Below are 16,116 nucleotides of genomic sequence, written 5' to 3'. Positions count from 1 at the left end.
ATGCCTCTTCATGCTCTCGAAGAACCTACAAGCTAGCTGGGAAGATAAGTCTTTCACACCACCTCCTGAGAGGATCTGATCTCGAGCGAGTGTTCCAGATGCCAGGGGGATAAATCACTGTGAGGCAGGAAGCCTGGGGGAGGTGTAGAAATCCTCGAGGTGGAGAGCCAGAGCGTGGCAGGAGAGGGAATGCAATTAAGCAGAGGCAGAAACCCACGAGGCCGTGTTCAGATAACAGCGCTTGGCAGGAACAGAGAACATGTACAGCAATATCCCAGGCACCAACAGAGAACAGCAGTAATTCAATGACCCGAGATGGGGAGCATCCCCGTCAGCGGCTGGGAGACGTCAAGACTGAGGCAGACACATTTCCCCACTATCTGCAGCTGGAGCCACAAGGAGGCCCCTCCGGGCTGACCCAACTCTCACTCTCAGGGAACAACCCGTCTCCCATTCAGTAAGGGCCAGCTGGGCAAAACCTGCTCTCAACCTGCTGCTGCAGCCTCATCAGAGACCCTTCTCTCCTCTTGCAAACCTCCTGAGGGTCAGACCCCTGCCATTTCTTTGATCCTCTAGAGGTCTAGATTTTTTTTTTTTTTTAATGTTTATTTCTGAGACAGAGAGAGAGAGACAGCATGAGTGGGAGAGGGACATAGAGAGAGGGAGACAGAATCAGAAGCAGGCTCCAGGCTCTGAGCTGTCAGCACAGAGCCTGATGCGGGGCTTGAACTCACAGACCGCGAGATCATGACCTGAGCCAAAGTCGGTCGCTCAACCGACTGAGCCACCCAGGCGCCCCTAGAGGTCTAGATTTTTAACTTCAGAGCCAGGTCATGGAATCTTATCCTTTATTGGACAGATGTGGGAAAGGAGATGGAGAGGTTTAGTGACTTGCCCAATACTGGCCAGCCAGGTAGATGGGAGAGAGGCCCTCCTGATGCCAGCTCTTCACCCTGCCCTTGGCCTCATTCTCATCCACAGTCACATCAGGTCCCCAGATTACACTGGGGCTGGCCCTCCCAAGACCAGGAAGGAAAAATCTGGGTCTGTCAATACTGTAGGTATGAAGAGTGCAGTCTAGTTATTAAATGATGCACAAAGAGCTTTGGAGAACTTTTTATTGTTTAAAAATCATAATTGAGGCTTCAAAAAACATACAACCCAACACATGTCCCGATTCCAGTCCCGGACTTCTGGGAGAGCACAGATTCCCTCCCATCTTGCTGCCCACACCACTAGCCAGGACCCTGCCCTGGGGAGGCTGCCTGCCCACCCTCCTGCCCACCATGTGATATGTCACTGGCTGGGGAGGGGTCCTGGGGTGAGGTGGGGGTGACTGGCTCCCTGCACCCCTCACCCCCTGCACATATGCTGTCTGTGAGACATGTATGGTAAAGGGGCCAGTTCCCTGGGCAGGGGGCCCCAAGGGGAAAAGATAAAGAGCCATTCCCGACTCACCCCACTCCTCCCCAGCCCCCCAGCTCAAGGGAAGCTGTCATCATCATCTTCGGCCATCTCCTTGGCAAACTCCAAGTCCTGCTGCTCTCGCTCGCGCCGTTCCTGGGGCAAGAGGTGGGGTGAGGGCTGGGCTGCTGGGGACCAGTGAGGCTCTCTCACACAGTGCTTCACCGAGCCCAACCCACTCCGAGGTCAGGGACTGCCAGAGCTTCAGAACTACTCCCAGCCCTTCCAGAAACTGCCCCCCCACTCTTCCCTCTCTGTAGGAAAGTTTGAGCTTTCAGTCTTATCCAAAGCAGAAAGCACCTTACCTCTGCAGACTCCAAGTCCTTGTTGTACGATTTGGGAGGAAACCTCATGGCCTGAATGAAGCACAGTAAAGACAGGAGGAAGATAAAGAGAAGGCATGAACTGAACACATGTTTATTGTGCTCCTTCTGTGTACTGGGCACCACAACATGAATTAGGCTATTCATTCTCTAGTTTAGTCTAGTGAGGAGCTAGACATGGAAGGTAATTACTACTATACCATGTGGCAAACACTGGAAATGAGAATCAAGACATTCTCACTGGCCAGGGAGGGGGACTGGCAGTGAGGAGGAAAACAGAGGAAAGGAACTGACTGCTTGTGGGAATGGAGGAAAGGCATTCCAGGCAGAGGTTTCAATGTGTGAAAAGGCCTGGCCTGAGTTCAGTGGGGCCAGTCGGGGGGTGGGGGTGGGGGTGGGGAGGGAGGAGAGGAAGGAAAAGTGGGTAGAGAGGAAAAGAGCACCTGGGAAGTGAGCCTAGAGACAAGGGGAACCAGGTCACAGAGGGCCTTTCATGTCTCCCCGAGAACAACATTTACCTGATTTTAAGCAAGGTAACAACATCCCTAGTTTCGTGGGGCAAGAAGAGGCCAGGAAATTTGGCAAACAGAGGGCACCTGGGTGGCTCAGTCGGTTAAGCATCTGACTCTTGATTCCGGCTCATGTCATGATTTTGGGGAGCCCTGGGTTGGGCTCTGCACTGACAGCACAGAGCCTGTTTGGGATTCTCTCCCTCTCTCTTTGTCCCTCCCCTCCCTGCTCATGTGTGCTCTCTCTCTCTCAAAATAAACTTAAAAAAAAAAAAAAAAAAAAAATTTGGCGAACAGTACCAGCACCCAACTCAGTGCCTGCCACAGGATAAGAGCTTAACGACCTTTTGAGGAACTAGATACCCACCCTACCTTTTCCACAATTCAGACTTCACTAAGTGTCTTAAGACAGCGATTTCATTTAATGTCCTCAACCCTGCAAAACAGACAGGGCAGGTAATCTCCCCATCGGTTTCATAGATGGAGAAACAGAGGTTCAGACAAGGTGAAGGACTCAGATTTGGAAGCAAATCTGGAACCTGTACTGTGACTCCATCTGTTTCCCTCCCGGGCAACCAGACCCGTAGAGGCAGGCGAAAGTCATATAGGCCCACATGCCAATTCCTTCATTCACTCTGGAACCCCCTGCCCTGCCATTCAGGGACTTTACAGAGATGGTCCGGGATCTAGGGCAACCTCCTCTGAGGAATTCACAGGTGCTGCTAACCCCCCTCTACAGCCCCGGCTTCTCACCTTGACGGACATGTTGTGGATATCTAGACAGAAGGAGATGCGCTGGTGGAAGGCCAGCTGGGGCTCACGGGTGGAGTAGATATCAATCATCTCCTTGGACTGGACGTAGCCCTTCTCGTGGTTGATGCTGGCCTCAATGACACCATCCCGGATGGCCTGCCGGCCCCCAAATAAAGGAAAAGTCACCAGAAAGCCCATCTTCTAAATCTGAGAACATCCTGTCCTGTCCCTCTCCTCCTCACACTTGTACACTCACTCACGTACACACACTCTCTGGCAACTTCCTGGCCTCATTGTAAGGCCAGCACTCCCTGAAAAGACCATGCCACTACTGAACCCATTCCCTTCCTTGGCCAGTCTCCCATTCCCACCCCTTGAAATATGGCAGGAGGGTAGCAACTGCAGTCCCGGAACTGGCCCCACCTTGGCAACAATGAACTCTGCATCCTCTGGGCTATCCAGCTGCAGCTTCTGGGCGATGTCGGCCAGGGAGATTCGGGAATAGGAAAGGCTGATCATGCGCACACCTGGGAGAGGAAGGAGCACTGGGGTGGGCAGGGTGGCCACAGACCCTCTGCCCACCCATGGACACCCACAGGGTTGCCGCCATCCCTTGCAGAAGCTGATCTGGGTCCTGCTCTTCCAGCAGCCTCTCAGACTCAGATCCACACCTGTCTTAATGACGTTGTGCCGTAGTCGGATGATTAGGGTATAGGTCCCATCTGCTTGAAACTTCTCTCCAAACTGGTCCAGGACCTGGTTGAACTTGGCAAGGTTTCCGGTCCTGACAGCTGGAGCGGGGAGGAGTGGATCAGATGATGCAAACGGGCAAACCCACTGAAAAGGCCACAGCGCTAGGGGTCTGGCAAGCTCTGGGAGCGGGACCACCCTTACCTTGAGTAAGAAGGAAGTAGGGCATGAGCGAGCGCTTGAGAGATGGCTGACGGAACTGTAGCCGGTCTGGGATCTCCCCAAGCAGCAGCTCCACCACAATCAGAAGCTTGTGCACCTGGCAGTGTGTGACACAGGAACACAGTGGGCAGGGAGCCCCAGCAGGAGGGAGAAGGGAGAGAAATGGGGCTTCAGTGCAGTCAGACGCATTGGGAAACAAGGAAAATGGCACTGTGATTAGGCCCATGCAGAGCTGGGCGTGGAATTGAAGATCTGCCTCCAGAGCCAGGTACTGGGAAGATCTGCCTTTTTGCCCACACTGAGCCCTAAATTCCAGTTAATCTGGCTAATCCATACACACTGCTCTGCCATGGCAACAATCTGGAAGTACAGGCCAGATGGGTATGTCCTGTGGCTCCGAAATAGTGAGAAAACAGGGCTTAGTGGCCTAGGGAATGGAGTGTGGGTCAGCCAAAGATGCTGGTTAGAGAGGTGGATCGTTCCTGGAGGAGAGGAGGTGAATGTGTAGAACAAGTTATCTGGGTAGAGGCAGAAGCTCAGGAAGGGGACTGGCAGAACCTCAGTGAATGACCCGGGTATGGATGCAGAAGGCTGGCTGGAAAATTTGGCCCTTCCTTCTCCATAAAACTGTGAGTACCTCTGTGCGCCTACCATGGATTCAGTACCATGGGAGGAAAACCGTAAGAGGGGTGACGCCTAGCAATTAAGGAGCTTCCTACCAAGTGGGACAAACAGGAACACAGACAGCTAGATCGTGTGATATCAAGAGTCACAAGAGAAGTAAGGGGTTAAAATGGGTAGTGGGCTGGGGGCACCCGGGTGGCTCAGTTGGTTAAGTGTCCGGCTTTGGCTCAGGTCATGATCTTGCGGCTCGTGAGTTCGAGCCCCACCATCGGGCTCTGTGCTGACAACACAGAGTCTGGAGCCTGCTTCGGATTCTATGTCTCCTCTCTCTCTGCCCCTCTCCTGCTTGCGCTCTCTCTCTCTCTCTCTCTCTCTCTCTCAAAAATAAACATTAAAAAAAAAATGGGTGGTGGGTGATCATGCCCACACCCACCCATATAATACCCATGATGTTGCCCAGTTCCCTGGAGTAATCCATGAGTGAGGGGAAATGCAGGAAAAAGGCGAAAGTTAATATATGCCATAGGATTCTGATGAAGCAGAAAAAGGAAGGAGGTTGTTTCAGTCAAGGAAACAGATTAGAAAAGAGGTGGATAAGTGTGAGGACACACCCCAAGAAAGTCTGGAAGGCGATGAAAGATGACGTGCTGTTTTGAAAACCAGGCTGAGCTCAGAGTTTGGAGACAGTATGCTAGTATATACTCACTAGGTAGGAAATGCTGAGTAACGAAGTCCTTGGTATCCTAGTCCCTAAAATAGGTGGCAGTGGCACCGGACCGTAATGCCCAGCCTGCCTACCTCACAAGACTGTAATGCTCTATTGTGCAGGTAAGGCAGAGCAATGCAAGCTTCCTGGGCAAGGCAGGCACGGGCCTGGAGCTCTTTTTAGTTAGGCAGTTGTGTGGAAGCTGGGTTGGTAAAGGGGAGGATGATGACCAGAAATGCTAGTGGCCTGAACAAGGGCACCAGTGATACCAGAGAGGAGACAAATACAAAAGACATGGGGACAAATCAACAGATAACTTAGTGATGTGGAAGGAGGGGTGGTGGTGGTGGTGAGTCTGGGATGATCCTGAAGCTCCTATCTTGATTGGGAGAGCAGAAGGAAGGACTGGTAAGGGGTAGTCAGAGGGGTTTGCTTTGGACAAGCTTTGTGTGAGGAGTATCTATACAGAGATGTGTGGTGGGAAGCTGGATTTGTAGATCTGGTGTTCATAAGAGGGGTCAGAATTAGTATCAAGCTGAAGTCTGAACCCCCAAACTCATATGTTGAAGTCCTTAACCCCTCAGGACCTCAGAATGTGACTACACAGGCACCCCTCAGCGATATCACAGGTTCGGTTCCAGATCACAACAAAGTGAGTATCACAATAAGGCGAGTCAAAGGACTTTTTGGTTTCCCAGTGCACACAAAGTTGTTTACACTGTACCATAATCTATTAAGTATGCAGTAACATTATATTAAAAAACAAAAAACACTATATGTACCTTAATCTGAAGATATCTTGTTAAAAAACGCTATCATCTGGTCTTCCAACAAGTAGTAACCACTGATCCCGGATCAGCATAACTGATATCATAATGAAAAGTTTGAGGGGTGCTTGGGTTGCTCAGTCAGTTAAGTGTCTGACTCACGGTTTGTGAGATCAAGCCCTACATGGAGCTCTGCACTGACAGCAAGGAGCCTGCTTGGGATTCTCTTTCTGCCCCTCCCCAGCTCATGCATGCACTCTCTCTTAAAATAAACTTAAAACAAACAAACAAACAAACTTTGAAGTATTGTGAGGAAGACCAAAATGTGACACAGAGACATGAAGTGAGCAAATGCTGTTGGAAAAATGGCGCCGAGACACTTGCTCATTGCAGGGTTGCCACTAACCTGCAATTTATAAAAAAGCGTGTATGTGCGAAGTACAATGAAACAAGGTATGCCTGTATTTGGAGACAGAGCTTTTAAAGAGATAATTAAGGGGCATGAGGTCATATGAGTGGGTCCTAATCCAATATGACTGGTATCCTTATAAGAGATTAGGATACAGTCAGGCAGAGAAGGAAGACCATTTGAAGAGATTAGAAGATGACGGCCATCTATAAGGAAGAGAGGTCCTTAGGAGAAACTAACCATGCGGACACATTGATGTTAGACTTCTGGCTTTCAGAACTATGAGGAAATAGATCTCTGTTGCTTAAGCCACCCAGTCTGTGGTAGCTTGGTGTGACGGCTCGAACAGACTAAGATAGTTAGAAATGGATTCTGGTGAAGCATCATGGAGGTCTGTGTTGAGCCATGCAAGCAAGGAAGCTCACCCAAGGAGAGAATGCGAGTTTCACTATGGGTGAATAAGCTTTCAAAGTGCTGTAGACCCCACTTTAAACCTGAGGCCTCTTTTTACACATTTTCCTTCTCTCTGCTTTACTTCAAGCTAGATTCTCTTTTTCCATCCCTTCCTAGCTCCTCCAAGGCCTTGGCCCATCACCTGTTTGCTTAAGTCCCTCTGGGTGGAAGTTTCCCTAACTCTGCTTCTTCCTCTCTCAAGCAACCACTCCATCTCTTTCCTGGCCAAAGATCTCTCACTCTAGCCCTTTCTGCTCCTTCCTGCTGCCTGGCTCCACCACAGAAAACTCTGAAACCTTATCCATCTTTACCAGAGTAAAGTCTGGTTTGAGAATCCTACTTTACCCCACAATGTCTCTCTCCAGGACACAACAATTTATATGCTAATTACCTGTGTTTTCAGAAACTTTAGTGTATGTCCTATGTTGTAAGTAATCAACATTCTGCACATGTACTGTGTATGTCTGAAAAGCCATTCCCTTCTGGAAAATTCTACCAATTTGCAAGCACCAGATTAAATTTAACTTTTTAAAGATGTCTTTAATTATTTGACCAAAATCAAACCTGTCTTTCTTTGAACTTCTGAACAGAAACAGACCAAATCTCAACTACACTGACTTAATCATTGTACATTTTCATCCTCTCCTCTTTCAAGCGCACTAGGAGGTAGAGGTCACGTTGACGTGGGAACAGAGGTTTGTAGTCGAGAAACCTGGGTCCAAATTCTGGCTACCAGGCTCTGCGACTTTACAAAGGTTCTCAAACCTTTCTAGGTCAATGTTCTTTACCTATCTCACAGTGCCTAATACCAAGGTCACCACTCAAAAAAAAAAAAAAAAAAAAAAATACTAGGGTGACTGACAGCTATTAGGTGGCCAAGGTTTATCTCCACCCAAACCAGTCAGCCTTATGGAGATTTTCTGGATTCCCTGGCTACAGAGAACACTGCTCCCAAATGGGCATGTGAGAAACCAGAGAAGAGCCTGGGGATTCTCAACATAATCCGGGCCCGTGCCTGGAATGACTGTAAAGAGCGCTGGGGCAATGGGAATATTCTAAACCTATCTACCAAGGAGAATACTCTCTCTGAACATAACCACCAGAGGTGCAGCTAGTATCTGCTTAATGTGCTTTGACCAATGTTATTACCCATAAATGCACTATGCACAATGATACACCTTTTGGATAATGAAGGTTAGGGACACCTTCCCTGGCCTGTGTAGGGAAAGAGAACCAAAGCCTTATCAGATGAGTAAGTAGTGTAGGGATGAGAACTGCTGCTCACCGTCTGTTTGAAGCCAACAGCTGTGTGCTGAGGGGCCTTGCGAAGGGCATTGGTCATTGTTCTCCGGGCCTCTGAGTACTCCAACTGAATAGCTTTGATTCGCCCTGGGGGTAGAGAAGGGAGTGGGTCAAGAGAATGGCATCATCCAAAGCCCCTTGCAAACCAGTGTCAAATGGGTGTCTCATGCACCAAGTGAGCCTGAGACACCTTCTGATCTGACTCAAGGGTCGGGCCCATCGCTCACCTGTGTAGTAGAGGTACCTGGCCCACTCATTGTTGTTGGCCTGCTCGGGGAACACGGACTTGGACACCAGCTTCTCAGCCTGGTCGTACAAGCTGTAGTGTAGGTAGTTCCGCAGCAGGAGGTTCAGCAGGGTGGCCTGCCCATCCGCATCATGCCGAAGGGTGGCTGTCCGGAGCCGAGCATGCAAGAAGCTTCAAGAAGGAAAGAAAAGAGATATCAAAGGGCTCAAATAAGAACTCTTTAAATTGCTTTGACCTCTCCATTCTCTCTCAATTCCAAAAAAAGTGACACAGACTGCTTTTCTGGTTTTTCACTGAATACTCAACTATTGAGTGCCTGCGGCGTGAAGCACTATTCTAGGTGCACCAAAAGGACACAACTCTGCATTCTCGTGGGGGTGACAGACAATGATCATAAGTAAGTGTATTACTTAGCATGATAGGAGGAGATCAGGGCTATGGAGAAATGAGGGTAAGTGTAATAGGGAACACAGGAGGTGAGGAGGATGGGGTTGCAATTTTAAATAGCTTGATCAGGGTAGGACTTGCTGAGAAAGGAACAATTAAACAAAGGCCTGAAGGAAGTAGGGAGAAGAGCATTCTTGGTAGAGAGAAGAGTGTGCCTGTCATGCCCCAGGAAGAGCAGGGAGGCCAGTGTGGGGAGTCAGGCGAGCAGAGGGTGCTGGAGTCAAGAAGGCAGTAACAAGGGCCAGAGCACATCAGGCTTTATGTGCTATCACGAGGACTTCAACTCTTCCCTGAGGAAAATGGGGAGCCACCACAAGCTCTAAGCAGAGGAGTGAAATGTTTTCTAGCCTGTCCTTCCACCCTTGATCTACCAGTCAGTACTCCCTTGATGTGGAGTAAAGGGAAGAGCCTGGGGGATAGTTCTTAACTTTAGGGTCAGACCTTGGCCACCCATACCTGCGCACCACATCCAGCTTGTCCAGGAACTCATAGACCCGGGCATGATAGTAGTAACACTTTGCGGCCACAAGGTCCAGGGCCCGGCGGTTCTGAGTGCTGATCTTCTGCATTAGGTCATCAGAGATCTTCTGTGCCTGGGGAGGCAGCCAAAAGAGAATCTAGTGGCACTTCCTCAAAAGCTTGGACATGGAGCAATCACATGAACCAGCACTCCCCTTCTACGCATAAATCCAGGAGAATTGCAAACATGTTCACATAAAAGCTTGTATGCAAATGTTCATAGCAGCATTATTATTACCAAAAAGTGAAATGATCCCTCTAAGTGCCCATCACTGGATACATGGATAAACTAAATGCAGCATATCCACACAATGGAATATTATTCACCCACAAAAAGGGCTGGACTACAGATCCACACTACGACATGGACAAACCTACAATACGTTATGCTAAGTCAAAGAAACCATACATAAAAGGCCATGTATTATATAATTCCATTTATATGAGATGTCAGAATAGGAAAATCCATGAGCCAGACAATGGAGATGAGTAGTTGCTGGAGGCTGGGGGGAATGGGGAATGACTATTAACAGCAATGGCGTTTCTTTTGGGGGTGACAAAATTATTCTGGAATTAGACAGTGATGATGGTTGTACAACCTTGTGAACACACCAAAACCCACTGAACTGTACACTTTATTTTTTTATAACTGTTTTTAAAGTTTATTTATTTTGAGAGAGAAAGAGCCTGAGTGAGGGAGAGGCAGAGAGGGAGAGAGAAGAGAATCCCAAGCAGGCTCTGTATTAGTGCAAAGCCTGACACAGGGCTCAAACTCACAAACTGTGAGATCATGACCTGTGCTGAAATCAAGAGTCAGATGCTTAACTGACTGAGCCACCAGGAGCCCCATAATTGATTTTACTTTGTATCTTCTTTTTTTAAAGTTTACTTATTTTTGAGAGAGAGAGAGAGACAGAGAGAGAGGGAGGAAGAGAGGTGAACTAGCAGGGAAGGGGCAGAGAGAGGAGACAGAATCTGAAGCAGGCTCCAGGCTCTGAGATGTCAGAGCAGAGCCTGACGCAGGGCTCAAACCCAAAGGCTGTGACATCATGACCTAAGCTGAAGGAGGATGATTAACTGACTGAGCCACCCAGGCGCCCTTCATTTTATTTTAAGTACTCTCTGTACCCAATGTTGGGCTCGAACTCATGACCTGGAGACCAAGAGTCAGACGCTCTACTGACTGAGCCAGCCAGGTACCCCTGAATTGTACACTTTAAAGGGGGTGAATTATGGGGCACCTGGGTGGCTTAGTCAGTTGAGCATCCGACTTTGGCTCAGGTCATGATCTCACAGTTCATGGGTTGGAGCCCTCCCATAGGGCTCTGTGCTGACAGCTCAGAACCTGAGCCTGCTTCAGATTCTGTGTCTCCCTCTCTCTTTGCTCCTCCCCCACTTGCACACACTCTCTCTCTCTCAAAAATAAATATTAAAAAACAAAAAAAATAAAATAAAATAAAGGGGTGAATTATATTTAGAAACAAACAAAAACCAACTCAAGGCAAGGCAAGGAAAAAACAAAACAGGAAATTGAGAGGGACCTGTCATTTCTTAAGCATGCTCTTGGGACAGTGGCTGTGATGGCAAAGAAGTTGGCCCCAGTCAGAGGGAGAAGTGGTAGAGCAGTATCCACGGAGTTGTTCAGTCCCATGAAAAGAGCTGCTACTTATTAAAATATTGTGAAAGCTTACTATATGCAGATCATTGTGCCAGTATTTTACTTAATGCCAACAATGATCTTGTAAATTGGGCACTATTTTCCCCATTTGACATAAGGCCAGGAGAAATTAATTTGCCTAAGCTATAGCTGGGATTTGAACGTTGGTTTCTATCTCCAAATCTCTATCCTAACAGAATCCACGACACTGGCACTATGCCACAGACAAGCACAGAATGGTGGCCGCCAGCCCCTTCCCATGGTGTCTGAATGGGAGCTGAGGGGGCTTCCTGGATGTGGACTTAGGTGTGTTCCCACATGGGGTAAGAGTCTGGGGGGCTGTTTAAGAGCCCAGTGATTCTCTCCATTTCTTCACCAGAGACAATCTCTCCCACAAAACTCATGCACTGCTTGGGACATGTTAACCTTGCCCACTGGCCCTGGATACCTCTTTGTAGCGTTTGCTGTTCATCAGGAAGATGACCACGAGGAGCTGTAGATAGGCTTCCACCTCAGGCAGGAGGGGTGCTGATGCAGCTTTTCCTGTTCGGGGACGGAACTGTAAATCAGCTTCGGTGTCCATGGGCTAGGAGAAGACATGAATTACTGTGGAAAAGCTCAGTCAGATCAGTCAACCAAGAATTTACTAAACACCCACGATGAATGCCTACTATGTGCAAGATTTTTCTAGGTATTGGGGATACAAAAATAAAGATGGCACACAGTCACCTTCTGAAAGAAGTCAAGGAGGCTGGCAATAGAAACAAGAAAAGGGTTACAGGAATGTAACAGACATCTTTACAGAATATAATGGGGACAGAAAGGATGATGTAAGGACGCCTCAAAAAACCTACAATCTAAGTAGAGATTAAACCACCACACCTGGAACCACTGAAAATTTGATCAAATAGGGTTTAATAAAGTAACATAATTCTAGAGATGAGATCAAGAATAATGAGATACAATTTTTTTTTTTTTTTTGTGGGAACAAAGGAAATTTGGGGGAAGTGACATAAACATAGTACTTATTATCAGATCTAGTCATCAAAGCTGGAATAATATGCAACAGCTCAAAAAGCAAACATGTTGAGTGAATTTAGAGATATAGGGTTAAAAAACATTCCAGGTGAGGTTGGGGGGGGATGCTTTCTTGTTCCCAGACAATACACTCTTCTTCATCATTCCACCTCAAGGGATTGAGTTTTCACATCTATGCAACAGCCTGTGAGCGTATAGGATTTTAGTGAGATGAAGGTGGCTGAAGGGGCAACGTGGTTTGAGAAGGGTCAGGACCTGTACATAAGGGGGATTTTACAGCCGGAAAGGAAAAGGAGAGGTCTTTCGTGGCATGGAGGCCACTGCCTGCACCAAATTTCATCAGCATTCACTATGTGCCAGGGAAGGTTCTAAGACATTCCTTTACTCAGCCTCATCCCCCGAATCTGTTCACTACATTTAAGAATGAAAATGAGGCATAAGGAGGTTAGGTCACTTGCTCAAGTCCCACAAGTACCAAATGGTATAGCTGGGGTTCAAATTTGACTCCACCTCCAAAACCTGTATTCTTTTTTTAACATTTTATTTTGGTTTTTTATTTATTTTTTGAGAGAGAGCACACTCACACAAGATGGGAAGGGGCAGAGAGAGGGAGAGAGACAATCCTAAGCAGACTCCACCTCACAAACTGTGAGATCATGACCTGAGTTGAGATCAAGAGTCAGATGCTTAACTGAGCCACGCAGGTGCTCCCAGAACCTGTGCTCTTAACCACTGTTTTATACGTCCTCCTCAGTGAGGATTCAGAGGTGGTGGTACCTTCTCCTAGGACAATGGACACACCACCCAACTGGAGGAGAGTGCTCGTGCTGAGGAGCAGCGTTAAGTGAGTTTGGTTCAAAGGGTCCTGATTCCCAGTTTTTTTCCCTGACTCAGAAGAATGACACTATAGGGCAGAAAGATGGTTCCCTTGTTAGGGGACAAATGAGTCTTAAAATGGGCTGCTTTGCTTCACTACTCAGCTACAGCAGGTAATCAGACAGGTCTTCAGGATGGGAAACATTACATCAAGGGATGGGGTGGGGGGATGTGGTCTGAGACCAAGCCTGCATCCTTTAAGCACCTGACTCACTCACCTCTTCCAGGAAGGGTAGCAAGAAGTCTCGAGTGGCATTATTTGAGGTGAAGAAGCCATGTACAGCCTTATACAGAACGTAGTGGTTGAGGCGACGTGATGTGGAAGGGAGCATCCGCAGGGCCCTCAGCACAAATCGAGGCTCCTTGCCCGAAACTGCCTTCTCCAGCTGTTTCACATGCTCTTTAATGTCTGTGGAGGACCACAGAAGAAAACAATGTTACTTCCAATTCTTCCTATTCCCTCCCACCCTCCAGGCAAGTAGTTCTAGGGAACCTCTTATAAAAGGGCAAGATGTAGCCAACCACTTCTCTTGCCTAGTAGGGTTAAGCAACACTTACAGATGCCAAATAATGATTTTAAGACATAACCAAGAGACAAAAATTAAAGCTGGGGTAGGGGAAAGGGTAGAGGGTGACAGAAAGAGGAAGGTAAAGAGACCAACAAAAAACAAGACAAACACATGGAGATTTAACAGATCTCTATACAGGAAAAGACTTTCTAAATGTAAACAATGGTAGAGGGGCACCTGGCTCAGAAGGCTCTTGATTTTGGCTGTCATTATCCCATGGTTTGTATGGGACTTGGCACTAACAACACGGAGCCTGCTTGGGATTTTCTCTCTCCCTCTCTCTGCCCCTCCCCCACCCTCTCTTTTTCTCAAAATAACTTAAAAAAAAAAAACGCAATGGGAGAAGTCATACACATACACACACACACGTGCGCGCACACGCATGATGAACTCCACTCTAAAAAATCCTTCCGAATAACTGAACAAACAAAAAAAATATTTGCAACAAATGTGACCAGAGAGTCATGTTCTTATTTTACAAAGAACTTGCATAAATAATTAGGACAAGTAAAAATGAACACAAATGGGGCGCCTGGGTGGCTCAGTCAGTTAGATGTCTGACTTCGGCTTGGGTCATGATCTCACGGTTTGTGGGTTGGAGCCCAGCATTGGGCTCTGTGCAGACAGCTCAGAGCCTGGAGCCTGCTCTGGATTCTGTGTCTCCCTCTCTCTGCCGCTCCCCCACTCAGAGAGAGAGAGAGAGAGAGAGAGAGAGAGAGAGAGAGTGTGTGTCAAAAAAAAAACATTTAAAAAAACCACAAATAGACAATACAAAAAGAAATATAGCTAACTGACATGAAAATACATTTTACTAGCTTTTGAATAATTGCAAATGGAAATGTTTTCAACTACCAAATTGGTAATATTTAAGAAATCATAACAGAGTTACCAGTGAACAGGATATTTCTGTTGGTATAACATAAATCAGTACAGTTTCTCTGGACAATACCTACCCAAAACCTTAAAAACGCCTACCCTTTCAATTCAGGCATATTTAGAATCTATACTGAAGAAATAATTGTAAAGGTAGACTAAAAACCTGGTCACAAAGATGACTGTTGAAAAATTATTTATAACAGTAAAAAACTGGAAACTAAAGTGTCTAGGAATAAGGGAATACATTTCATTGGTAGTTTCTTAGTTACCTTTGTACACTTAGCATAGGGTGCCTGGGTCCCATCAATGACACAGTAATGATAACTGCTAACATTACAGAGGGTTTACTATGTGTCCATCATTAGAGAGAAAACCCAATGAACAATGTGGTTCCACTTGATCCAGAGCTGGGAAAATAGCACAAGGGTCACAGTGGGAAGCTCTCAGTCTACCCACTCCAAATGTGGACAGGATCTCTAAGAAAAATGTGAATTTGGAGGAGCAAGAGGGCTGTAAGAAACTGGAAACAAGCACTTAGGAGAAAAGAAATGGAGGAATTGGTTCATATTTTAGGTCGAAGATATTAGGAACTCAAAGATGACACCTAAAAACTTGCAAGTCCGTAAAATGTTTAAACTCTTTAGAAACAGGAGTAAGGGAGCAGAAGTACATTGGGATTGTTGGGGAACCTTCGTTACAGAAACAAGAAAGCAAGATACTGATTAGAAAGTCTTCTCTTAGGTGAATTTACTAGAGATAGCTAGCAAAAGAAAACTTTTGTAGTCTTAAAACTCAAGGGCCAGTATTCTGCGTCACCCTGACACCCTTTATACACAAATACAAACACTGGTTTCTGGTAGGATCAATCATATGCTGGGGGCGTTAGAATCAGTTCGGTGGATGTAAACAGAGTAGGTCAGAGAAGACCTAGAAGAGGGAGTCTACAGGCCCAGTGAGACCTACTTCTAGATGCAACTCAGGCAGAGGAAGGAGGTGTGTGTGAAGGGAGGAGTCCGGAACCTGGAGAGAAGGTTCAGTTATTGGGACTGGGGTCGGGAGTGTCAGGGGACTGGAGGTGGGCACTGGGGATATTCCTAAAGAACCGGGGATGGTGGAAGCTGCGCTGCGGATCCCGAGGAGCGCTGTCATCCGTGATCACAGCACGTCCCCGGCCCGGGCTCTCGTACCCTCCAAGGTGACGGTGTCCAGCTCTCGCTGGGAGTGCTCAGCCACTGCCGTTTTGCTGTCAGCTTCTCCCGCTGACGCGCCACCCGCCGCCGCCTCCTCTTTCATCTCCACATCCTGGGGAGTCGGGGGCGGCGGTGGTTCTTGCTCCCCTCCGCCCGGCGGCGGCTTTGCCTTGTCCGCGCCGCGGCGGCGCCCCGAGCCCTCCTGTTTCATGGTGCCCGGGGTCGCGGCCTAGTCCGGGGACAGAGACCGGGGGTTCGCGTGAATCCTCGCACCAGAAATCAGGAACCGAGCCGGGCCTGCACACGAGCGCGGGCTCGCGACGGGCCGCACGATGACTGAGCAGCTGCAAACCCTTTCCCGGCGCTGGGCCTTCTGGGAAACGCCAGGCCCGGCGGGCCGAAAGCCGAGTCCACAAAAGGGAAAGAAATCAACAGCCGAGGTGCAGGATGGAGGCGGATCTTCGAGGAAGGAACG

General features: G+C 47.9%; 1 protein-coding gene across 3 annotated transcripts; it reads right to left on the bottom strand.

Annotated features, from left to right (window-relative positions):
• Positions 1 to 1,104: 1,104 nt before the first annotated feature.
• On the bottom strand, positions 1,105 to 16,048 carry PSMD3 (proteasome 26S subunit, non-ATPase 3). Of its 3 annotated transcripts, none has more exons than XM_043584333.1 (12): positions 15,639 to 16,048; positions 13,225 to 13,415; positions 11,541 to 11,678; positions 9,373 to 9,509; positions 8,450 to 8,640; positions 8,206 to 8,309; positions 3,944 to 4,058; positions 3,721 to 3,840; positions 3,473 to 3,576; positions 3,050 to 3,205; positions 1,770 to 1,820; positions 1,105 to 1,560 (listed from the first exon to the last, which is right to left on the bottom strand). In XM_043584333.1, the coding sequence occupies exons 1-12, from the start codon at positions 15,850 to 15,852 to the stop codon at positions 1,483 to 1,485; spliced, it is 1,599 nt and encodes a 532-aa protein (XP_043440268.1). In that variant the 5' UTR covers positions 15,853 to 16,048; the 3' UTR covers positions 1,105 to 1,482. The 3 variants fall into 3 exon arrangements, with proteins under 3 accessions (XP_043440268.1, XP_043440266.1, XP_043440267.1); XM_043584331.1 differs by having other exon boundaries at positions 1,105 to 1,592; positions 15,639 to 15,996; XM_043584332.1 differs by having other exon boundaries at positions 1,105 to 1,589; positions 15,639 to 15,996.
• Between the last annotated feature and the right edge of the window lie 68 nt (positions 16,049 to 16,116).

This window comes from Prionailurus bengalensis, chromosome E1 (genome assembly GCF_016509475.1).
Source record: "Prionailurus bengalensis isolate Pbe53 chromosome E1, Fcat_Pben_1.1_paternal_pri, whole genome shotgun sequence".
Classification (NCBI taxonomy): Eukaryota; Metazoa; Chordata; class Mammalia; order Carnivora; family Felidae; genus Prionailurus; species Prionailurus bengalensis.
Note: the sequence above shows the minus strand (reverse complement) of the source record. Positions and strands in the feature narration are given on the sequence as shown.